General features: G+C 34.5%; 1 protein-coding gene and 2 non-coding genes across 3 annotated transcripts in view; 2 read left to right on the top strand and 1 right to left on the bottom strand.

Annotated features, from left to right (window-relative positions):
• Window positions 1–17819, top strand: part of LOC138695220 (uncharacterized) — a 59141-nt gene that overhangs the window by 26284 nt on the left and 15038 nt on the right. The window contains exons 3-8 of the mRNA XM_069819683.1: window positions 358–576; window positions 5759–5953; window positions 7609–7665; window positions 11805–11993; window positions 12634–12852; window positions 14353–14466. Of these exons, the coding sequence (XP_069675784.1) occupies window positions 358–576; window positions 5759–5953; window positions 7609–7665; window positions 11805–11993; window positions 12634–12852; window positions 14353–14466 (993 nt within the window). The remainder of the gene's footprint in view (window positions 1–357; window positions 577–5758; window positions 5954–7608; window positions 7666–11804; window positions 11994–12633; window positions 12853–14352; window positions 14467–17819) is intronic.
• On the bottom strand, window positions 6938–7009 carry TRNAD-GUC (transfer RNA aspartic acid (anticodon GUC)). Its single transcript has one exon. It is a non-coding gene; the product is annotated as a tRNA-Asp (tRNA).
• TRNAD-GUC (transfer RNA aspartic acid (anticodon GUC)) lies at window positions 7282–7353 on the top strand. The gene has a single exon. It is a non-coding gene; the product is annotated as a tRNA-Asp (tRNA).

The following is a 17819-nucleotide window of genomic DNA, read 5'->3' as shown; positions in this document are numbered from 1 at the left end:
AGTCAAATGTCTTCTTAAGCTCAAGAAATAAAAGATATAACATACTTTTCCATTTATTACTTTGTTCACAGATGATCATTGCTTTTATTATAGTAAAGGTGCATGTTGGAAAGTTACGAAAATAATTACATTAAACCTTCTCTTAATGAACACTTCTCAATAATGTACATTTTCAAATCCCCCTACAGAATTACAAACGTCTCTTCATTTAAATCTGTTTATGAATTATTTTATGTTATGAAACCAGTGGATATTTAAAGTACAAAGTTTGTGTTATGGTTAAAGATGTTTCCTGTACCCATTACACTTTATGTTTCTTATCTTCACTAAGTGTTGAACGATTTTAATGTTATATAGGTGGATGTTAGTAAAGAAAAAAAATGCGAACTTGTAAAAACAGGTGAAGTCTACAGAAGAGGAAAGAATATGTCTCTAATAGCAGCATCAATGTCTCAAGTCCTGCATAATGAAGAAGTAAATAAAGCATCTCCTGCGCTGCTGAGGAAAGCAAGATATTTCTGCAGAGAAGCTAAAGCTATTTATGCATTATTTGAAAAATATTTGAAGGCAATAAAGGTAAGTGATGTAAATCATAATTAATAGCCAATGTTGTAAATTAAGGCTTTTTTAAACGGCATCATAATTATTATGATGTTTGTCCAGGAAGTATCCAGCCATTTCATAGGACAATAGAACCTCCGTCTCCTTCAAAGCACTCTCCTCTTGTAACTTAACATATTCTGGTATCCCTTCCACATATCAAAACAATCTGCAAAGTCCTCTTTTGGGATCACTCTCATCTCATCCTTCTTAATTTCGTCAATAGTGTAGAGCAGCGTTTCTCAAACTTTTTTTGCAGGGCAGACCACATTTTTAAGTCAGAACAGTTTTGCGGACCACCTTATTCTTCTTCTCTTCAAAAGCAAATTTATAATTTTTGTAGCATATTTTAATACCAGCATGCTTACATCTTAAAAAAGAATTTATTAAGTAAAATTAATTTAATTCAATTAATTTTATATTAGTATTAACTGATTAAGTTAATGTTAATAGAAGAAAATTCATTTTTGTTTTTCTTATAATTCAAGGTATTAGAGTTTGGATAACAACGCAGAACTGCACGCATTGTATTCTTCACCTGACATAATAGGAACATTAAATCCAGACGTTTGAGATGGGCAGGGCATGTAGCACGTATGGGTGAATCCAGAAATGCATATAGAATGTTAGTTGGGAGACGGGAGGGAAAAATACCTTTGGAGAGGCCGAGACGTAGATGGGAGGATAATATTAAAATGGATTTGAGGGAGGTGGGATATGATGGTAGGGACTGGTTTAATCTTGCTCAGGATAGGGACCGATGGCGGCTTATGTGAGGGTGGCAATGAACCTCCGGGTTCCTTAAAAGCCATTTGTATGTAAGTAAGTAAGAGTTTGGATATCTTTAACTAATTAACTAAAAAAAATAAATAAATACTGGTACTCGCATTAATGAGATGGATGAGCCTGCTGATTCTTGCACAGTTGTTCTATACTTGAATGTATGCTGGCAAGCTTAAGTCGGAGATCGTCACATACATCGAGTCGATTTCGGTATTTTGTTTTTATTAAAGTTAGCGATGAAAACTCTTTCTTACATAGATACGTAGAAGCAAACTGTATTATAATCTCTAAAGCACCATTGTACAGTTCACTGTATTCTCTTTTCACTTGTGATGAGGTCCAGAAATTAACCATACCTTCCGCTTGGAATTTCATTTTAAGTCCGGTGTCATTCGAGAGTTCAATTAACTGTTCTCTTTCACTCAATGAAAGTTTGTTATTTTCAATATCGCAATGAAAGTGATCACGAACTCATGAAAATTCGTCATATATACTTGAAAAAATAAGTTTCAAATTGTGACCTCAGAGTTGTATTATTGGTGTACGACGTACAGTATGTGACCATTTCAATGTCCAGACTGGGTGTCGGCAAAACTGTTAAGAAAGTCATAAATACATGAAAAGGTTCGGTACTCTGGTCCTTTGTTATGAATTCGGGTGGTCCCTGGCTGGGTTGCAGGCGCCAGATGAGCTATAGTGTGATATGCAATTCGTTTGAATTTTATTTTTTCTTCTGTCTTTTTTTGAAGGACCACAAGGGCAGACCTCGAGGACCACAAGTGGTCCACGGACCATAGTTTGAGAAACGCTGACAATGATCATTAACTCGGCCGAAAGCAGGCACAGGTGCATAACACTACTTCCATGCAGGGCAAGCGGGCATTAACTCATACTCAGCATTATGTAACCTATCTCCCGTTCAGTAGTGACTCTTGGCAGAAGCTAGCTACAATGCTGAATAGAAGTAGTATGTCTTGATGGTCGTCGTCTTCTTTTGGGAGAGGATTTTAAGATTTTCATAGCATAGTACTGGGAATCATTGTGGAATCCTGGGAAATGAGAATGCGGATGCTTTAGCAAAGAAGTGCAGCACTGCTGCTTACAGACCTGTTACTAAACCTACATATTACTCTGTGAAAAGATTTATTAAATCTACATACTTAGACTTCAACAAACAAAATTTAATAACACAATCCCAAGGGAAAAAATGGAACTCTCTGCATCAAAATCCACAGTTAATTCCCGATTTACCACGAAAATCGTCTGTAGCTGCATTTAGATTGGCAACAGGCCATGATTGTTTGGCCAAACACCTGCATAGAATTGGAATATATCAGTCCCCTAACTGTCCATTGTGCAACTCAAACCAAGAAATGGATTCGGAACATCTCAAAATCTGTGCTTCAGTGGCTGGTCATGATAATATCTTTGAAAAATATTGGACTGCAAGAGGTCAAATGACTTCATTGTCAAATGCCTGGCATTAGAAAACAACAACAACAACAGCAACAACTGCGAAAAGTCGTTCTCTTTCCGGAACTTTTCCGAGTGTTCCTGTTTCAAGAAAGTATTAGTTCCAAAGAACTGTTCCGAAATAACAGCAAGTGTCTGACAACGTAATAATCACCAAAATATTATATTGTTTCGGAACTAGTTCCATTTTAAAAAATCTTAGACCATAATGCAATTCGAATCATGGCAGCTGTTATAGTGAGGTGTAAGTGCAGTAATTTATACATACTATAAAATTTCGCAATGGTTTGATCATTTCTTCTGCTAAATATAGGAAATTACTACAGTACTACGTGATACTAGTCTTTATTAAAACTTAATTATTTTTTTTGTAATAAACATTGAGGTTAGTTGGGCTACATTTGCACTGTTATTATTACCATATACAAATTTTATAACACAATACAATACGCTATATAAATGTGTATAATTCTTTCTTAATTGGGTATTCGGTAATAAGACAATGATTTTAGAAAAATAATTATAGACACAATCTTACAATTTTAAATTTAATTTATTATTGTTGCTATATTGGTAACAAACAATGCAAATGAAACTGATTAGCCGATCAGACTGAATGTTTAATAGTGAAATGCGCTCTACAAATTCATTGGAGTTAAAAAATTTCGTGCTTCCCCCATCATACTCGCCTATGAAGGAACTACTGTACTGTACATCCAAGGACAACACTTTGGCTGGAACTGTTATGGTTGTCGGATGAAAAGAGGATCCAAAAATCTCTCAAAATGGAGTAAACTTCTATTCTTGTTTCAAAAATAGTAGCAATATATATTTTTTCTCTGTTTCTTTCATAAACAAATTATAGTTTCTCATTTCTATTATTTATCTCGTTTCAAATCTAAATTAGTACCATTCACTATGTTCACGGTAAACAATGACCTAAAATCAGTTATTTCATGGACGAAAAAGTTTGGACTGAAATTGAACTCGGAGAAATCACAGGCAATTATAATGGGACATCAACGACTTTTAAGTAAATTAAGCACAGGTGCCTTATCTCCTGTTAAAATAAATGAAACTATTATCCCTTACAGTGATAGAGTAAAAAATCTAGTAATTTATATGGACAAAAACTTAAGTTGGAATACTCAAATCACACACACATGTAAAATAATTTTTATGAAAATTCACACACTAAAAAGAATTCGAAATTTCCTTCCATTGCTTCTCAAGAAGAATTTAGTGCAGTCGCTCTTGATGCCTCATTTTGATTACTGTGACACTCTCTACACTGACCTTAACATGAAATTGACAGACAGACTACAGCGTGTTCATAATGCATGTGTTCGATTTATTTGCAACATCCGTAGATTTGACCGTATCACACCTTCACTAAATATGCTCTCCTGGGTCCGTCTCAAAGAGTGAAGAACTATTCACTTTCTCACTTTACTCTTCAATATTCTTCAAAACTCTAATCCTAGCTACTTAGCTCCTCGTTTTCAACATTTGTCCTCATATCACGAAATAGATACTTGCTCACAACACCATATCACACTCTCCATTCCTAAACACAGAACATCCTTCTACTCTTCATCTTTCACCGTCTCTGCAGCTCATCTCTGGAACTCTCTACCACAACATGTCAGAGACTGTCGGACATTGTCTAGTTTCAAAAATAAATTAAAATTGCACTTTTTCAATTCAGATTCCTTTCAGTTATAAGCCCTTTTCTCTGCGATAGTTTTGTAAAAATATAGGCTATATATATTCTTTTCCTTCCTTTCCTCTTTTTGTTCTCTTTATCAGCTGATGAATTTATTATCATAGCCTTTTATTGTGAATTTTATTTAATTTTATTTTTTTATTATTTTATTACATTCTATTTCGTTATATTCTTTCTTACGTTTTCCATATTAACCATTTGTACTAAATGAGTTGCTTTTGCTGTATTAAAATTTATTTTACTTTCTTTTTTTCTATTATGGTGTTATTTTCATGTTGTTTAGTGTCGATTTTATTATGCTATTATTATTGTTATTATTATTATTATTATTATTATTATTACTATTATTATTACTATTATTACTATTATTATTATTACTATTATTATTATTATTACTATTATTATTATTATTATTATTATTATTATTATTATTATTATTATTATTATTATTATTATTATTTTAATATATTAGTATTCTGTTCTGTAACTTTTTGTTAAATTTTAATTGCTTGTATACTTTGTGACCTGGTAGAGTGTAAGAGAAGGCCCTAAGGCCTTAACTCTGCCAGTATAAATAAAGAATTATTATTATTATTATTATTATTATTATTATTATTATTATTATTATTATTATTAATGCATATTTATGTATGTAGTGGCAATCAATGTTTAATTTAGAAATACATACAAGGTTTTTATTGATTTGAATATTAAGTATTTAATTGAAATTGTGCCAGTAATATATAACAATTATGCTGTCGCTATTTAATGTCTTATTCTGTTTGCGTATATAATATTGTAAATATTCTAATACAATAATAAAGTTAATGTTCATTTATTCAAATCATGTCCAATGTCTTGCTCATTAAAAACAGAGACACCGCCACTGCATGGAACCTCTGCTCCATTACCACACACTCGGTTGTTCGGGACAAGCAAGCGAGCTATGGAGACGCACAGTGCAAATCAGTTGATGACCACTGGTGTAGAGCATTCTCCTTTTCAGTGGCAGTTGTATCTTCTTTGAGAAAAGTCTGAAGTTATGAGCCACATGATAGATGGAAGTAAAAATTATGTTTATATAGCTGTCTGTCCATTATAGAAAATGCCCGCTATTGGGAAGGTAAAGCAAGAAAATGAGGTAACTATAATTAAAATGTTCATTTTAAATTTCAGACTCCGAAGAGTGTGAAAGACAGCAAAAGCAAGTACACAAAACTCTCAAGTTGTGTTTCTCGAGTGTTGCAGAACATACTTACGTTCCAGTATGAATTAGGATGTCAGGGTGTTAAAGATGTAAAAGAAGTAATAAGGGCCACAACAGTGTTGATGGATGTGATATCAGGAGCAATAGCGATCATTACAGATCAGGTATGTAACATGGAAATATTTTATACAGTATTAAATGGTATACTGAAAATACCCAATCCACCACAAACATAGTTTTCGGGGTGGACATATTTTGCCACAATTTCATGCAGAAAAGAATAAGAAATTTTGGGAAATTCCACATACAACGTGGCTCCATGAACCATAAATTAATTGTTACGAATTTTTTCGTCCATAATCTTTACAACACCTTTATTGACCAGTGCCTGAAAATTGATGTGTGAACATTTCATTAACTTTTTTTCCCACCGTTTAATTAGTATTTCGTACAGTTTTCTAATCCTTTTTTTATAATTTGTTGATTAATCAGTGCATTTAGCGCTATACATACCACTCCTAAATGAAATACAAATACTGTACAATACGTGACATAGAATTGAGAGCAGCCTAGATTGCGCTCCTCATTGAACAAAAAATTGTTAATAAGTGATATACATAGGTTGGTGTGATAAGTTTTGATTATAATATGAGGTCCACCGGAAGTTGGCTCTTGATTCTGGTGGAAAATGTGGACTTTCTTCCGAGAGAGTATGGACGGCACCTGAAATATTTTATAGGTTGTTATAGAACTTCTTAGCTCGTGAGTGAATAAAAATTTTCTAAATTGTTTCCCTGAAAGTACTGGTGCATGTAAGCACACAGATGCAAATATCTTAGTTTCATTTGATTCTTTTGTCATACATATTTTGTTATGGTTGGGAGAAAATTTTATTTAAAATCATTGATGAAAGTTACATCATAATTTGTATAAAATATTGTAATGTATTATAAGAAAAAGAAATTTACTTAAAATACTGAAAAATATTTAGAAGAATATAATATAATAATTGAATACTTGCTTGGAAGAACGTTGTACGGTATATAGCAATGTGCCAATTTATCAGAAAATAAAATGAAAGACGCAAATCAAGATTTCAGGTATAACTCCCTGTAAAGTTGATTTGAATAATTTCGAGGGAAAAATTGTTCCGGAGCCGGGTATCGAACCCGGGACCTTTGGTTTGACGTACCAATGCTCTACCACTGAGCTACCCGGGAACTCTAACCGACACCGATCCAATTCTTCCCTCTATATCCACAGACCTCAAAGTGGGCTGACAACCGTCAAGCAACCAACTTCGAGTGCACACTAACTCCGTGTGACTTAAATTGTGGTTTTCTGTTAACGAACAGTGACGTGTATTATGCAAATCAAGATTTCAGGTATAACTCCCTGTAAAGTTGATTTGAATAATTTCGAGGGAAAAATTGTTCCGGGTACGGGTATCTGTGGATATAGAGGGAAGAATTGGATCGGTGTCGGTTAGAGTTCCCGGGTAGCTCAGTGGTAGAGCGTTGGTACGTCAAACCAAAGGTCCCGGGTTCGATACCCGGCTCCGGAACAATTTTTCCCTCGAAATTATTCAAAATGAAAGACGTTTTACAGTTGGCTGTTACGTTTATTTTCATGGCCAGACATGGTTACTGGTTACAGAATATAAGCCTAAACTTATAACGTAGCAATATTTAACAACAGATTTTATTTTACAAACAAAAAATGCAACTGTTACACAATTTCAACGTTCTTTCAGACAGGTACCATATTCATTATTAGTATATTGTACTTTCTTAAGATGCCTTGTATTTCGTTTGTTTAGGTTGACACTGAACCAAATGATGGGGAAATTTCTTTAAACTACTGCAACGTGTTATTGGTAAGTATATATGTCAGAAAGTTCTTGTACTATTGCTTTTTGAGTTACACATTAACAACCATATATTGATGTTTTAGTTATTTACTTGATATGAAAAATGTTGAAATAACTGCCTGAAATTTCAGTTGTTTCTTCTTGTTTGTCATTAAATAAACCAAGAAATGAACATGTAATTTATTATATAATTATTATAGAATTACTTTAAAACATACGTCCAGATAGATAATTTGTATAAACAAAAGCCGCCCTAAATAAGGGTTCGATAGATCGGCCTACTAATCAATTCATAAAGAATAATAAGTAAACAAAACAATTTTGTGACACTTGGAAAGAAAAAGAAAAAACATTAAGATAAGAAAACGTAGGAAATCATTTACAATAAAAATTTTGTTGGGTACAAATGATTACTAATTATAGCTAAGGATGATTTTAACACGTGAGATCCTATGGCATCAATCGTTGCATCAGAAATTTTATATTGTTTAAGTTGATTTAAAGTTTCATGTGGGATCGTGCCACGGGCACCGAACATGAGCCCAAAAACTGTCCAAAGTGTAATGTGGTATTGTGCTCCAAGTATTTTTTATTGAATAATTAAGTATGGTTAGGGCACAAAAATCATCAACTTCCTTCAGAAGTTCGTATGCTATTTGTGTGATTAAGAGATAGAAAATTTATGGTGTGAACATATTGGCAGATTGAAAATTACGTGGTTTTTAAAATATTAAAATTAACTTAAATTACACTTATTTTCGCTATTTTTTATCCAATCTTGATAATTCGGTTACTGCCTGTCTGTAAAAGAAATGGTATATTTTTTAATAGAAACTTTCAGTTGCTATAGTAACGAATTTGTTTAAAATATATGTAATGTCTATCCAACCCAAGAACTGTACTAGACGAAAACTATGGCTAATGAAAAAGACAGGCTACAGCGTGAATCCGAGTCACATTGTTATCATGGTGTAGTCATGGCCATCTTGACAATCACCTAATATAAATACATGTTCAAAATTCTAAAAAACAAAAGAATTGCTATAATAAACTCATGTTAAACGTGCATTATAAACTTGTTCAATTTTTGCCATGTTATGACTAACAATGTGATGTCACACCGTAGCCTGTCTTTCTCGTTAGTCACGTTTTAAAACACTATGATGTCACTGTCTGATCTGCGATTGGTTTAAAACCAAAGCTAATTAATATTCAATTCAATTCAATCTTCTTCATGTATCCAGCTGTTTGCAAACAACATAAAGTCCACTGTAGTCTATTCAGTTGTTGTTTTTCAAAGCTAATTAATATACAGCCCATAAAATATGGAAACGTTCCTTTTTTTTTTTTTTTTTTGCAAATGTTTCATGTTGTCCTGAAAGAAGTCTTTGGGGTCATGATTTTGTCCCGTATTTAAAAATTAGTGACTGGAAGAACAAAACTGTGAATATCAACTGATATTTATTATAAATAAACATTTTTGAATTTCACTTGTTGATGAGATCATAATAAGCAGGGGCGGCCCGTCCTTATGTGCTACAGTGCTACAGCACAATGATAATTTTTGCTCAAATAATGTATTTGCAACACCATAGTATTTGATCTGCCATTTGACAATTTCCCGTGGTTATGTTCACGACGCATTATAGAGTGTTTAGTCTTCGCTCTTCGCTCTTTGGTGCCTCAGGCGGTACGTTGTGCTACTCAAAACTCTACATGAAAATGTAGACAACTAATGCGCATGTGCCAAGCTGAAATCACTGCTCTGATTGGCTATTTTTACGCGGGGAAGTGCTGTAGTCAGCTTTAGCACAACACAGCTTGGAGATTGCAAAAGTAAAGCGTAACGAAAGAGTGCTTGTTTGTGGAAGAACTCGGAACTATGTACAATGTGTTTGGTAATTCAAGTGTCCAACTACTGCTGCCATCTATCTGGTTTTTGAGGTTCCTCCTGAATCAGTCAGTCCAGAAAATTGAAGCCAAGGAATTACGTGACAGTATAATTAAGGAAACTACTTATCGTTTCATTCTTTAAGCTACCTAGATGCAACAAAATTATTAAACAGCAAATTTTTTGACAATTTTTCGCGTAATTTTCCTGAACGCGAACTTGAAGTTGCTGTCAACAGCTATACTGTGCTGAACAAAAGAGTGTTAAAGACACAACTTGGAGTTCTATATAGAAGACCTGACTTCCGAAATATAGACGGAGCTGTTCAATTGTTACAATACATAACATAGCCTCCAACAATTCACAGGATCCATTCTGTGAAGTAACGAAGTTGTTAAATATTTTGGTTACAACACCAATGACCACTGCTGAGCCAGAAAGATGTTTTTCTTTCTTTAAACGCATAAAAACGTTTTTAAGGAACACTATGTCCCAGGATCGCCTCACTGCTCTTGCAACACTGTCAGTAGAAATGAGTATGATGTCCAAGATGGAGGGGTTTAACTCCAGGGTAATTGACAAGTTCTGCAGTAGGAAGGAACGTCGTATGGACTTCATATTTCGTCACTAGGCGAGTCTCAAATTAAGATAAATACATATAAGTATATACAGTAGGCCGATATATAGATTGTAGCACACTCATTAATTTGACCACCAGCCGCTACTGATAATAAGTGAAAAATGTTATGAATTCCAAAAAAGATACCGATAGTAAATTGAAAGAAATTCTTAAATCAAAACATGTACAGTCTTAGAAAAAAGTATTGACACACAGATACTTTATAAGTCCCAGAAAGGAGACAGTGTGCACGATCAGAGGATGAGCGACCTAGTTCACAAGAGAAGGACTAGTTGAGGTAATAAAATTAGTTTTGTTTCGTTGTATGTCTGATCATGCGCACTGCCTCCTTTCTAGGACTTATGAAGTATCTGTGTGACAAAACTTTTTTCTAACAAGTAAGTCTGTACATGAAGTCTGTTGGATCTGTTCAAAAGTGTAGACGAAAAGCTCCCAAATTAAAAAAAAAAAGTGTTATTGTTCGTTATATAGTCCTTATTGTGAAATCATTTCTCAGCAAGGATTGTGTTGCATTTCATGACTTAATGCTTCACAGTAAGCAATCATTACAATAAATCAATTCTTCAGAAAAGTACTGTACGAATAGCTCTGATTTATAACAGAATATTCTCAGGTGAACGTGTTTTGTAAGGAGTACATTTTCAATTAATTTTGTTCACTTTATCCTTGAAGTATTTTATTTTCAATAATAGTATTTAATTTGATTTAATTTATTGTTTTGTTCAAGGATGGCATGGTTAAGCGCGATGGAAAATACACACCAAAGCTCAATTTAAAATTACTATTGCTGAGTGTCCCGTATTTTTTTTATTTTTCTGGGAACCCTAACGATCTAACGTATTTTTTATGATGTTTCGGGGAATCCTAATGATCTAATATTTTTTTACCGATGTTTCCGGGAATCCTAATGATCTAACATATTTTCTTCTAATATTTCTGGGAGTCCTTATAAACTTTTTTTCCGATATTTCTGGAAATCTTAATGATCTAACAAATTCTTTCGTGACCTGCTTTTTAGATTATTATTATTATTATTATTATTATTATTATTATTATTATTATTATTATTGTTGTTGTTGTTGTTGTCATTATTATCATCTGTATTGGAAAATATACACCAAAGCGTCGCCCTGAGTGGTGCAGTTGGTATAGTGCTGGCTTTCTGTGCCCGAGGTTGCGGGTTTGATCCCTGCCCAGGTCGATGTCATTTAAGTGTGCTTAAATGCGACAGGCTTATGTCACTAGATTTAGTGGCATGTAAAAGAACTCCTGCGGGACAAAATTCCGGCACACCAGCGATGCTGATATAACCTCGGCAGTTGCGAGCATCGTTAAATAAACCATAATTTAATTTACACCAAAGCTCAATTTAAAATTAATGCTGAGTGTCCCATATTTTTTTCTGATGTTTCTGGGAATTGTAATGATCTAACATATCTTTCTTTTTATGTTTCTGGGAATCCTAGTGATCTACAAATTCTTGCACGACCTGCTTTTCAGACTATTATTATTTGAATTTTCTAGCCATCAGAATGTTGAAGTTAATGGTTGTTTCATGTTATTATTATTAATGATTAATGAAATTATTTTCATGTCTGATGTGTTAATATGTAGCCCGATGTGTCTTCCTTACTGCAAGGAAGGATGACAGTCAATTTGAATGACCTTGAAAGTGATGGCATTGTCTTGAAGGAAAGGTTAGAACAACAATCAGGAATGAAGAAGAGAAAAAGGTCCCCAACACAGGCAAAGAAACAAAATGTTGCTAAAAGAAGGAAATCAGATACTTCGAAAATGTTTGAGGTAGGTACCTTTCGTTTTTAATGAACATATTTTCATATGTATAACACATTTTAAATGTTAGTGTGATGAAATCTTAACAAAATTCAACCATTGTGAAAAGAAAATAAATAAGTTTATCAATGAAAGGTATTTTATTCTTTTTCATCCTTTAGCATAATTGAAGATGCTGCTTATTTATTAGAATTCATTTGCTTGTGTCTGTTAAGCATGTTCCCAAATCCAACATTTTGTAACAATCCATTTTTGTGAAAATAGGTTTGTCATGTCTCTGTTTTAGACTCAGACATTTTCCTGGTTTGATGGGCGAACAAAAAAAATTATTTTTGTAGCTTAAAAATACATGAGATTTCTTTTCTGGTTTACAATACTTCCACTTCACCCCGCACATAATGTAGATGTGGCAAGATTGTTTTCTGTTACGAATCCCGGTAAAAAGGCAAGAGAGGAAAGATTGTTTTCTGTTGCAAATGCCTAGTAGAAAGGCAAAAGAAACTGAAGAAATGGTTTGGCCATAATCTTTTTCTTGTGTCATGGTTATGTGTATCGTTATTTCTTAATTTTAAATCTTCTGGAAGCCATTTTTTCATTGTCTTTGTTACAATCCATTGTATGCAAAATGCTGTGTACATTTTGTTTTCAGAATACTGAAACACCTCATTGCTCAACTAGTGATCAGAAGAATCTACTAGATATTCAGCCCCCTCTGTTTGTAGAAGAAGGATGTACATTCGACAGCAATGAAGCATCAGAAAATTCTCTGAATGCTGAAAACCCTCTAGAAATTAAAAAAGAAGTGCCAGAGGTACTAGAAGCTGATGGCAGCATAATTACTGAACCATTGTTTCCATCAGAGCAGATGGTGAGTCCCATAAGCACTATTACATTAATGTTTGTATAATAACTAGATTTAATCTGTAGTTGAAATGAACTAATAATGAGCTGTTACTCCATTTCACTACTAGAGTTATAATGCACTCAAGTATTAACAATAAAAAAAAAAAAGTGCCAGCCGATCAGTTGAGGTCAGGTACACAGAATTGTGAATTGTGTTTTTATCTCTGGCACATGGGCTCGTTTTTTCTACATTCCATCAGCAGTCTGTTATGGCATGGCTTTTCATGGTTACAATGTATTACAAATTGTTCTGTAGGATTGCCGGGTCTACCATAATTTATGGGTTCTCGCATATTTTACCTAAATTTCCTCCAGTCTCCCATCTCACATATTTGATAATTTTTTCTCCCATGTTTCATACTTACTTACTGGCTTTTAAGGAACCCGGAGGTTCATGGCCGCCCTCACATAAGCCCGCCATTGGTCCCTATCCTGAGCAAGATTAATCCTTAAAGATTTCTTTATTTACTTGTTTATTTATTTATTTATTTATTTGTGAGTTGTTAATTATGACAGTCTAATAGTTTTTATAAAATATACCTTTAATACCTATTAAATTGAGAAAAATTCGTTCCGGCTCCGGAAATCGAACCCGGGACCTCTTAGCTCTGCACGCTGAGCGCTCTTTCCAACTGAGCTATGCCGGAATACGATCCACGGTGCCAGCCGATCTCTCTTCATTGTATTGTCAATGGCCTACTACCTGCATTTTAGAAATATAAGTCATATATGCAGGAGCGCATATTTAATGACTTTATGGCCATATTCAGCAACAGTTTCTGAATACTGTTAACATTGGTATATACTTATATTCATATATGAGGTCTCGCCATCCTCATTGCATAATCAAGACTACTATTTTATGTTAGTAGTCAACATGTAGATACCTATTAAATTGAGAAAAATTCGTTCCAGTACCGGGAATCGAACCCGGGACCTCTCAATACAATGAGGAGAGTTCGGCCGGCACCGTGGATCGTGTCCCGGCATAGTTCAGTTGGAAAGAGCGCTCATCGGGCAGAGCTGAGAGGTCCCGGGTTCGATTCCCGGTGCCAGAACGAATTTTTCTCAATTTAATAGGTATCTACATGTTGACTACTAACATAAAATAGTAATCTTGATTATTCAATGAGGATGGCGAGACCTCATATATGAATATATGTATATAGCTTTAATATTTGCCACAGAACATGTTTCACTTCATCACTTTTCCATATTAAATTCAATGATGCTATATTCACATTGCTAAAAGTGCAAATGCATGTTGCGAAAAAAGTGATACGTGACAAAGAAAATCTGAGCTCAGTTTTGGATTCAGCACTCCAAGAAACCATAAATGTAGCATAATTTTTTAGAAAAGCTTTTATGACCCTTAATTTTGCAGGACTGTGTTATTTATTTCTAATTAGACTAATGATCTTAATTGGTACTTTTCCATGTTTTTTTTTATTTATTTTTTTTTCAGATACACATTAAAGAGGAAGTAATTGAAATTGAAGATGAAATCAGTACAACTGTTGATACCGTTAATACACATAAGAAACATGATTTCATTTGTGCAAACCCTGAAGATTGGCAGGTAATGTACACTTTAATTTTTTACATCTCTGTTACAAATGTTTAGGGGAACGGAGGGTTGTACCGCTCAGAGGGCAATCGCGCTCATGCTAATATATCTGCTTGGTTTAAATTTTGAAGAGCTCAGGAGGTGATGCTATTTTGCGGACACTGTGCTAAGTGCATAGTAGGTGAATGGTTACCGTAGGGAGGCACATTTCGTTGTTGTGAGCGAGAATATTTTTGTTAGTATTTTGTTATAAGAACACGCATATTTCAAACTGAAGGTATATGAACAAATATCCTTTTACATTATTAACAATTAATATGTTCACGTAGGGGATAAAGTCAGTTTCACATTGATATATTTATAAACATCTTTAATAAGCTTCTTTCGTCGCTATATATTAATAATTTCAATATTGCTACGGAGGGTTGTGGCGCTCAAGTGAGCGGTATTACCCTCCAGCTGAGGTTATTTCCTTGCAGAAAACAGTCCATTTAAGCCTCTATTCTTATATTACTGCAATAAAATGTTATTTAAAGCACACAATATGTTAAATATTATTATGCTTTCTATTTTAACGAAATGCGATGTCTCTATTTATTCTAACTTATTATTAATTAACGTCTTAATTCGACTATTAATAGATGCCGAAAAAAAGATAAAGGTGTACAAATAAGGCAGCATGGACAATGGAGACCATGAAAACAGCTTTTAGAGGAGTTTCTTCAGGAACTTCAATTCGACAACTACCTCGGCAATTCAATATCCCTTTCAGCACGCTTAAGGACAGAGTAAAAGCGGGAAAGCCTTATGGCCCCTCTTTAGGAGCAAAATGTGTTTTCAGTGAGGAACAAGAAAATGAAACTGAAGAGTATGTTTTGACGATTTCTAGGTTATACTTTGGTATTACAGCTTCCGAACTCAAAAAGATAGTTTTTGAATATGCAGAAAAACATTAAATTAAAAACAACTTTTCCGGAGACAAAAGAGAAGCTGGAAAAGATTGGTTTTACGGTTTCCTAAGACGGCATCCAAAATTGAGCTTAAGGAAACCTGAAGCAAAAAAAGCGTTAACCGTATTCTGGCATTTAATAAGGATGAAATCCAACGAGTCTATAGCAATCTTGAGTCACTGTTTTCAAAATTCAACTTTCCAGCCACGAGGATCTACAATGTAGACGAGACGGAGGTCTCAACTGTCTATATTCCTTCGCGCATTATTGCATCTAAAGGGACGAAACAAGTTGGCGCCATTACCACCTGGGAGAGGGGCAAGAATATTACGGTCTGTTGTGCAGTTAGTGCTGCGGGACACTACATTCCCCCGATGTTTATCTTCTCGCGCCAATGAATGTCACCTCAGCTACAGTGTGATGGACCTGCAGGAGCACTGTACAAGTTCTCTAAAAATGAGTGGATGACATCTGAACTTTTCACAGTCTGCTCACAACACTTTGCGAAGGAAACCAGTGCTTCCATCGATAACCCTGTTCTCCTTATAATGGACAACCACAGCAGTCACACATCACTTTCTTCATATTCCTTTTGGAAGGAGAAAGGCACCCACATCATTTCAATACCTCACACAGATTGCAGCCCCTTGACCTCACCTTCTGTGGACCATTAAAATCAGCGTTCGACAAAGAATGCGAAACTTTCTTGAAGACTCATGCAGCTCAAAAGATCACTCTATACGACATTGCAAAGCTTTTCAATCAAGCATATGGTAGAGTTTCTTCTGTGGAAAAAGCGACCAATGGATTCAAAAGAGTGGCATTTGGCCCTTGAACCCAAATGTTTACTCACATGAGGATTTTATGGCTGCAATGAATTTGAGCCCACCAGGTGAAGGTTCAGTTCTTTCATTGATTGACGACGAAAATCAGATTGAAGGAACAAGTCAGCAACTAGTCTCAACCAGTGTGAAGCCAATATGTCACAAGAATTTACCCACAATATCTTCTATACAGCCGACGACCTCTCAAGAAATTCCATCGCATCCTTCTGCATTAGAAACAAATCAAAATAGAAAATCAATACCAATCACCCAAATATTACCTATTCCTGGCCCCTCAAAAACCACCAGTAAAAGAAGATCCGGCAATACCAAACAGTATACTGAGATACTTACAGCATCACCGATGAAGGAAAAACTAGAAGTCTTAGAGAAGCGCAGAGCTGACAGACGTAAAACTAAAAAGTCTGAAAAACCAAAATCAACCATTGTTCCTTTTTATCAAAGATCAGGGCAAAGAAAATTAAAAAAACCAAAAAGAAAGTTATTCGAAAGTACATCAGAAAATGAACTGGATGAAGATGATTTGTGTGACGATGATGAATTAGATGACATTAATCCAAACACACTTCTTCAGGAAGTAGAAGAGATTTGCGCTGTGTGTGGAGAATTCGGTGAAGATGATGAACTGTGGTTTCGGTGTACTGTATGTGCAAACTGGACACATAAGGAATGCAGTGGGTTTGATCGATCACATAATTATAAATGCGATCACTGCACCTAAATACGCGTGAATGTTATTTACTATGTTGAGCGCCATTGCCCTACAGTGTCGGGCAATACCGCTCATTACTCATTTTCATTGTTTTCCTAATAGTTCCCTAAATATAATACTTTCTTAAGTAATACTATTTCAGATGTAAAGAAAACTAGCTCATGTCTGCATTTTGTGAATAAAGTATTAAGATTGACCATTTTTTTTAAAACAAATAATGGTTTTCCTTAGGTGAGCGCCAATACCCTTCCTTCCCCTACTGTGTGTTTTTGTATGTGTGTGTGTGCGCTTTTAACTATTACTGTCATTCGATTCTCATTGGTCAATCTAGCATCAGTGGAGTTCATTCAATGACTGAGAAACACTCACATGGGATTATTTCAGAAATTGTATAACCGTGCTACACAGTAGAGACCTCTATGAATATTATCCTTTCACATATACAAATTAAAGGATATGACGGTAAAATGGCAGATCAGACTGCTAAACTGAACTTAGAACAGAAAGTGACACAAGTAGATGAGCAGTCTGCTTAATTTGACATTACTTGTACAAAATTATCAAACAGTGGCAGTTTTGCTCTGGTTGCAGATTTGTACAGCCACCACATCCATCACCACCATTATAGTCTTTTAATTGAATCGAGCTTGAATTGTTGCTTTTTCCAATAGGATTTCAATTACATTCGTTTTTATTTTCTTTTGAAACAACATACTACAACTAATTTCTTAAAATTTTCTTCATTTAAGCTCATGTGATTATCTGAAGCACATTCTTGAACACAGAAAATGTTCTTTCTACGTCAAAAAAAGTGATAGGTACATACATAAGCAAAGAAATTTGGGACAAAGTGAGGTC

Source organism: Periplaneta americana, chromosome 1 (assembly GCF_040183065.1).
Source record: "Periplaneta americana isolate PAMFEO1 chromosome 1, P.americana_PAMFEO1_priV1, whole genome shotgun sequence".
Taxonomy (NCBI): Eukaryota; Metazoa; Arthropoda; class Insecta; order Blattodea; family Blattidae; genus Periplaneta; species Periplaneta americana.
The sequence above is the reverse complement of the archived record's forward strand: the minus strand, read 5'-3'. Positions and strand labels throughout refer to the sequence as shown.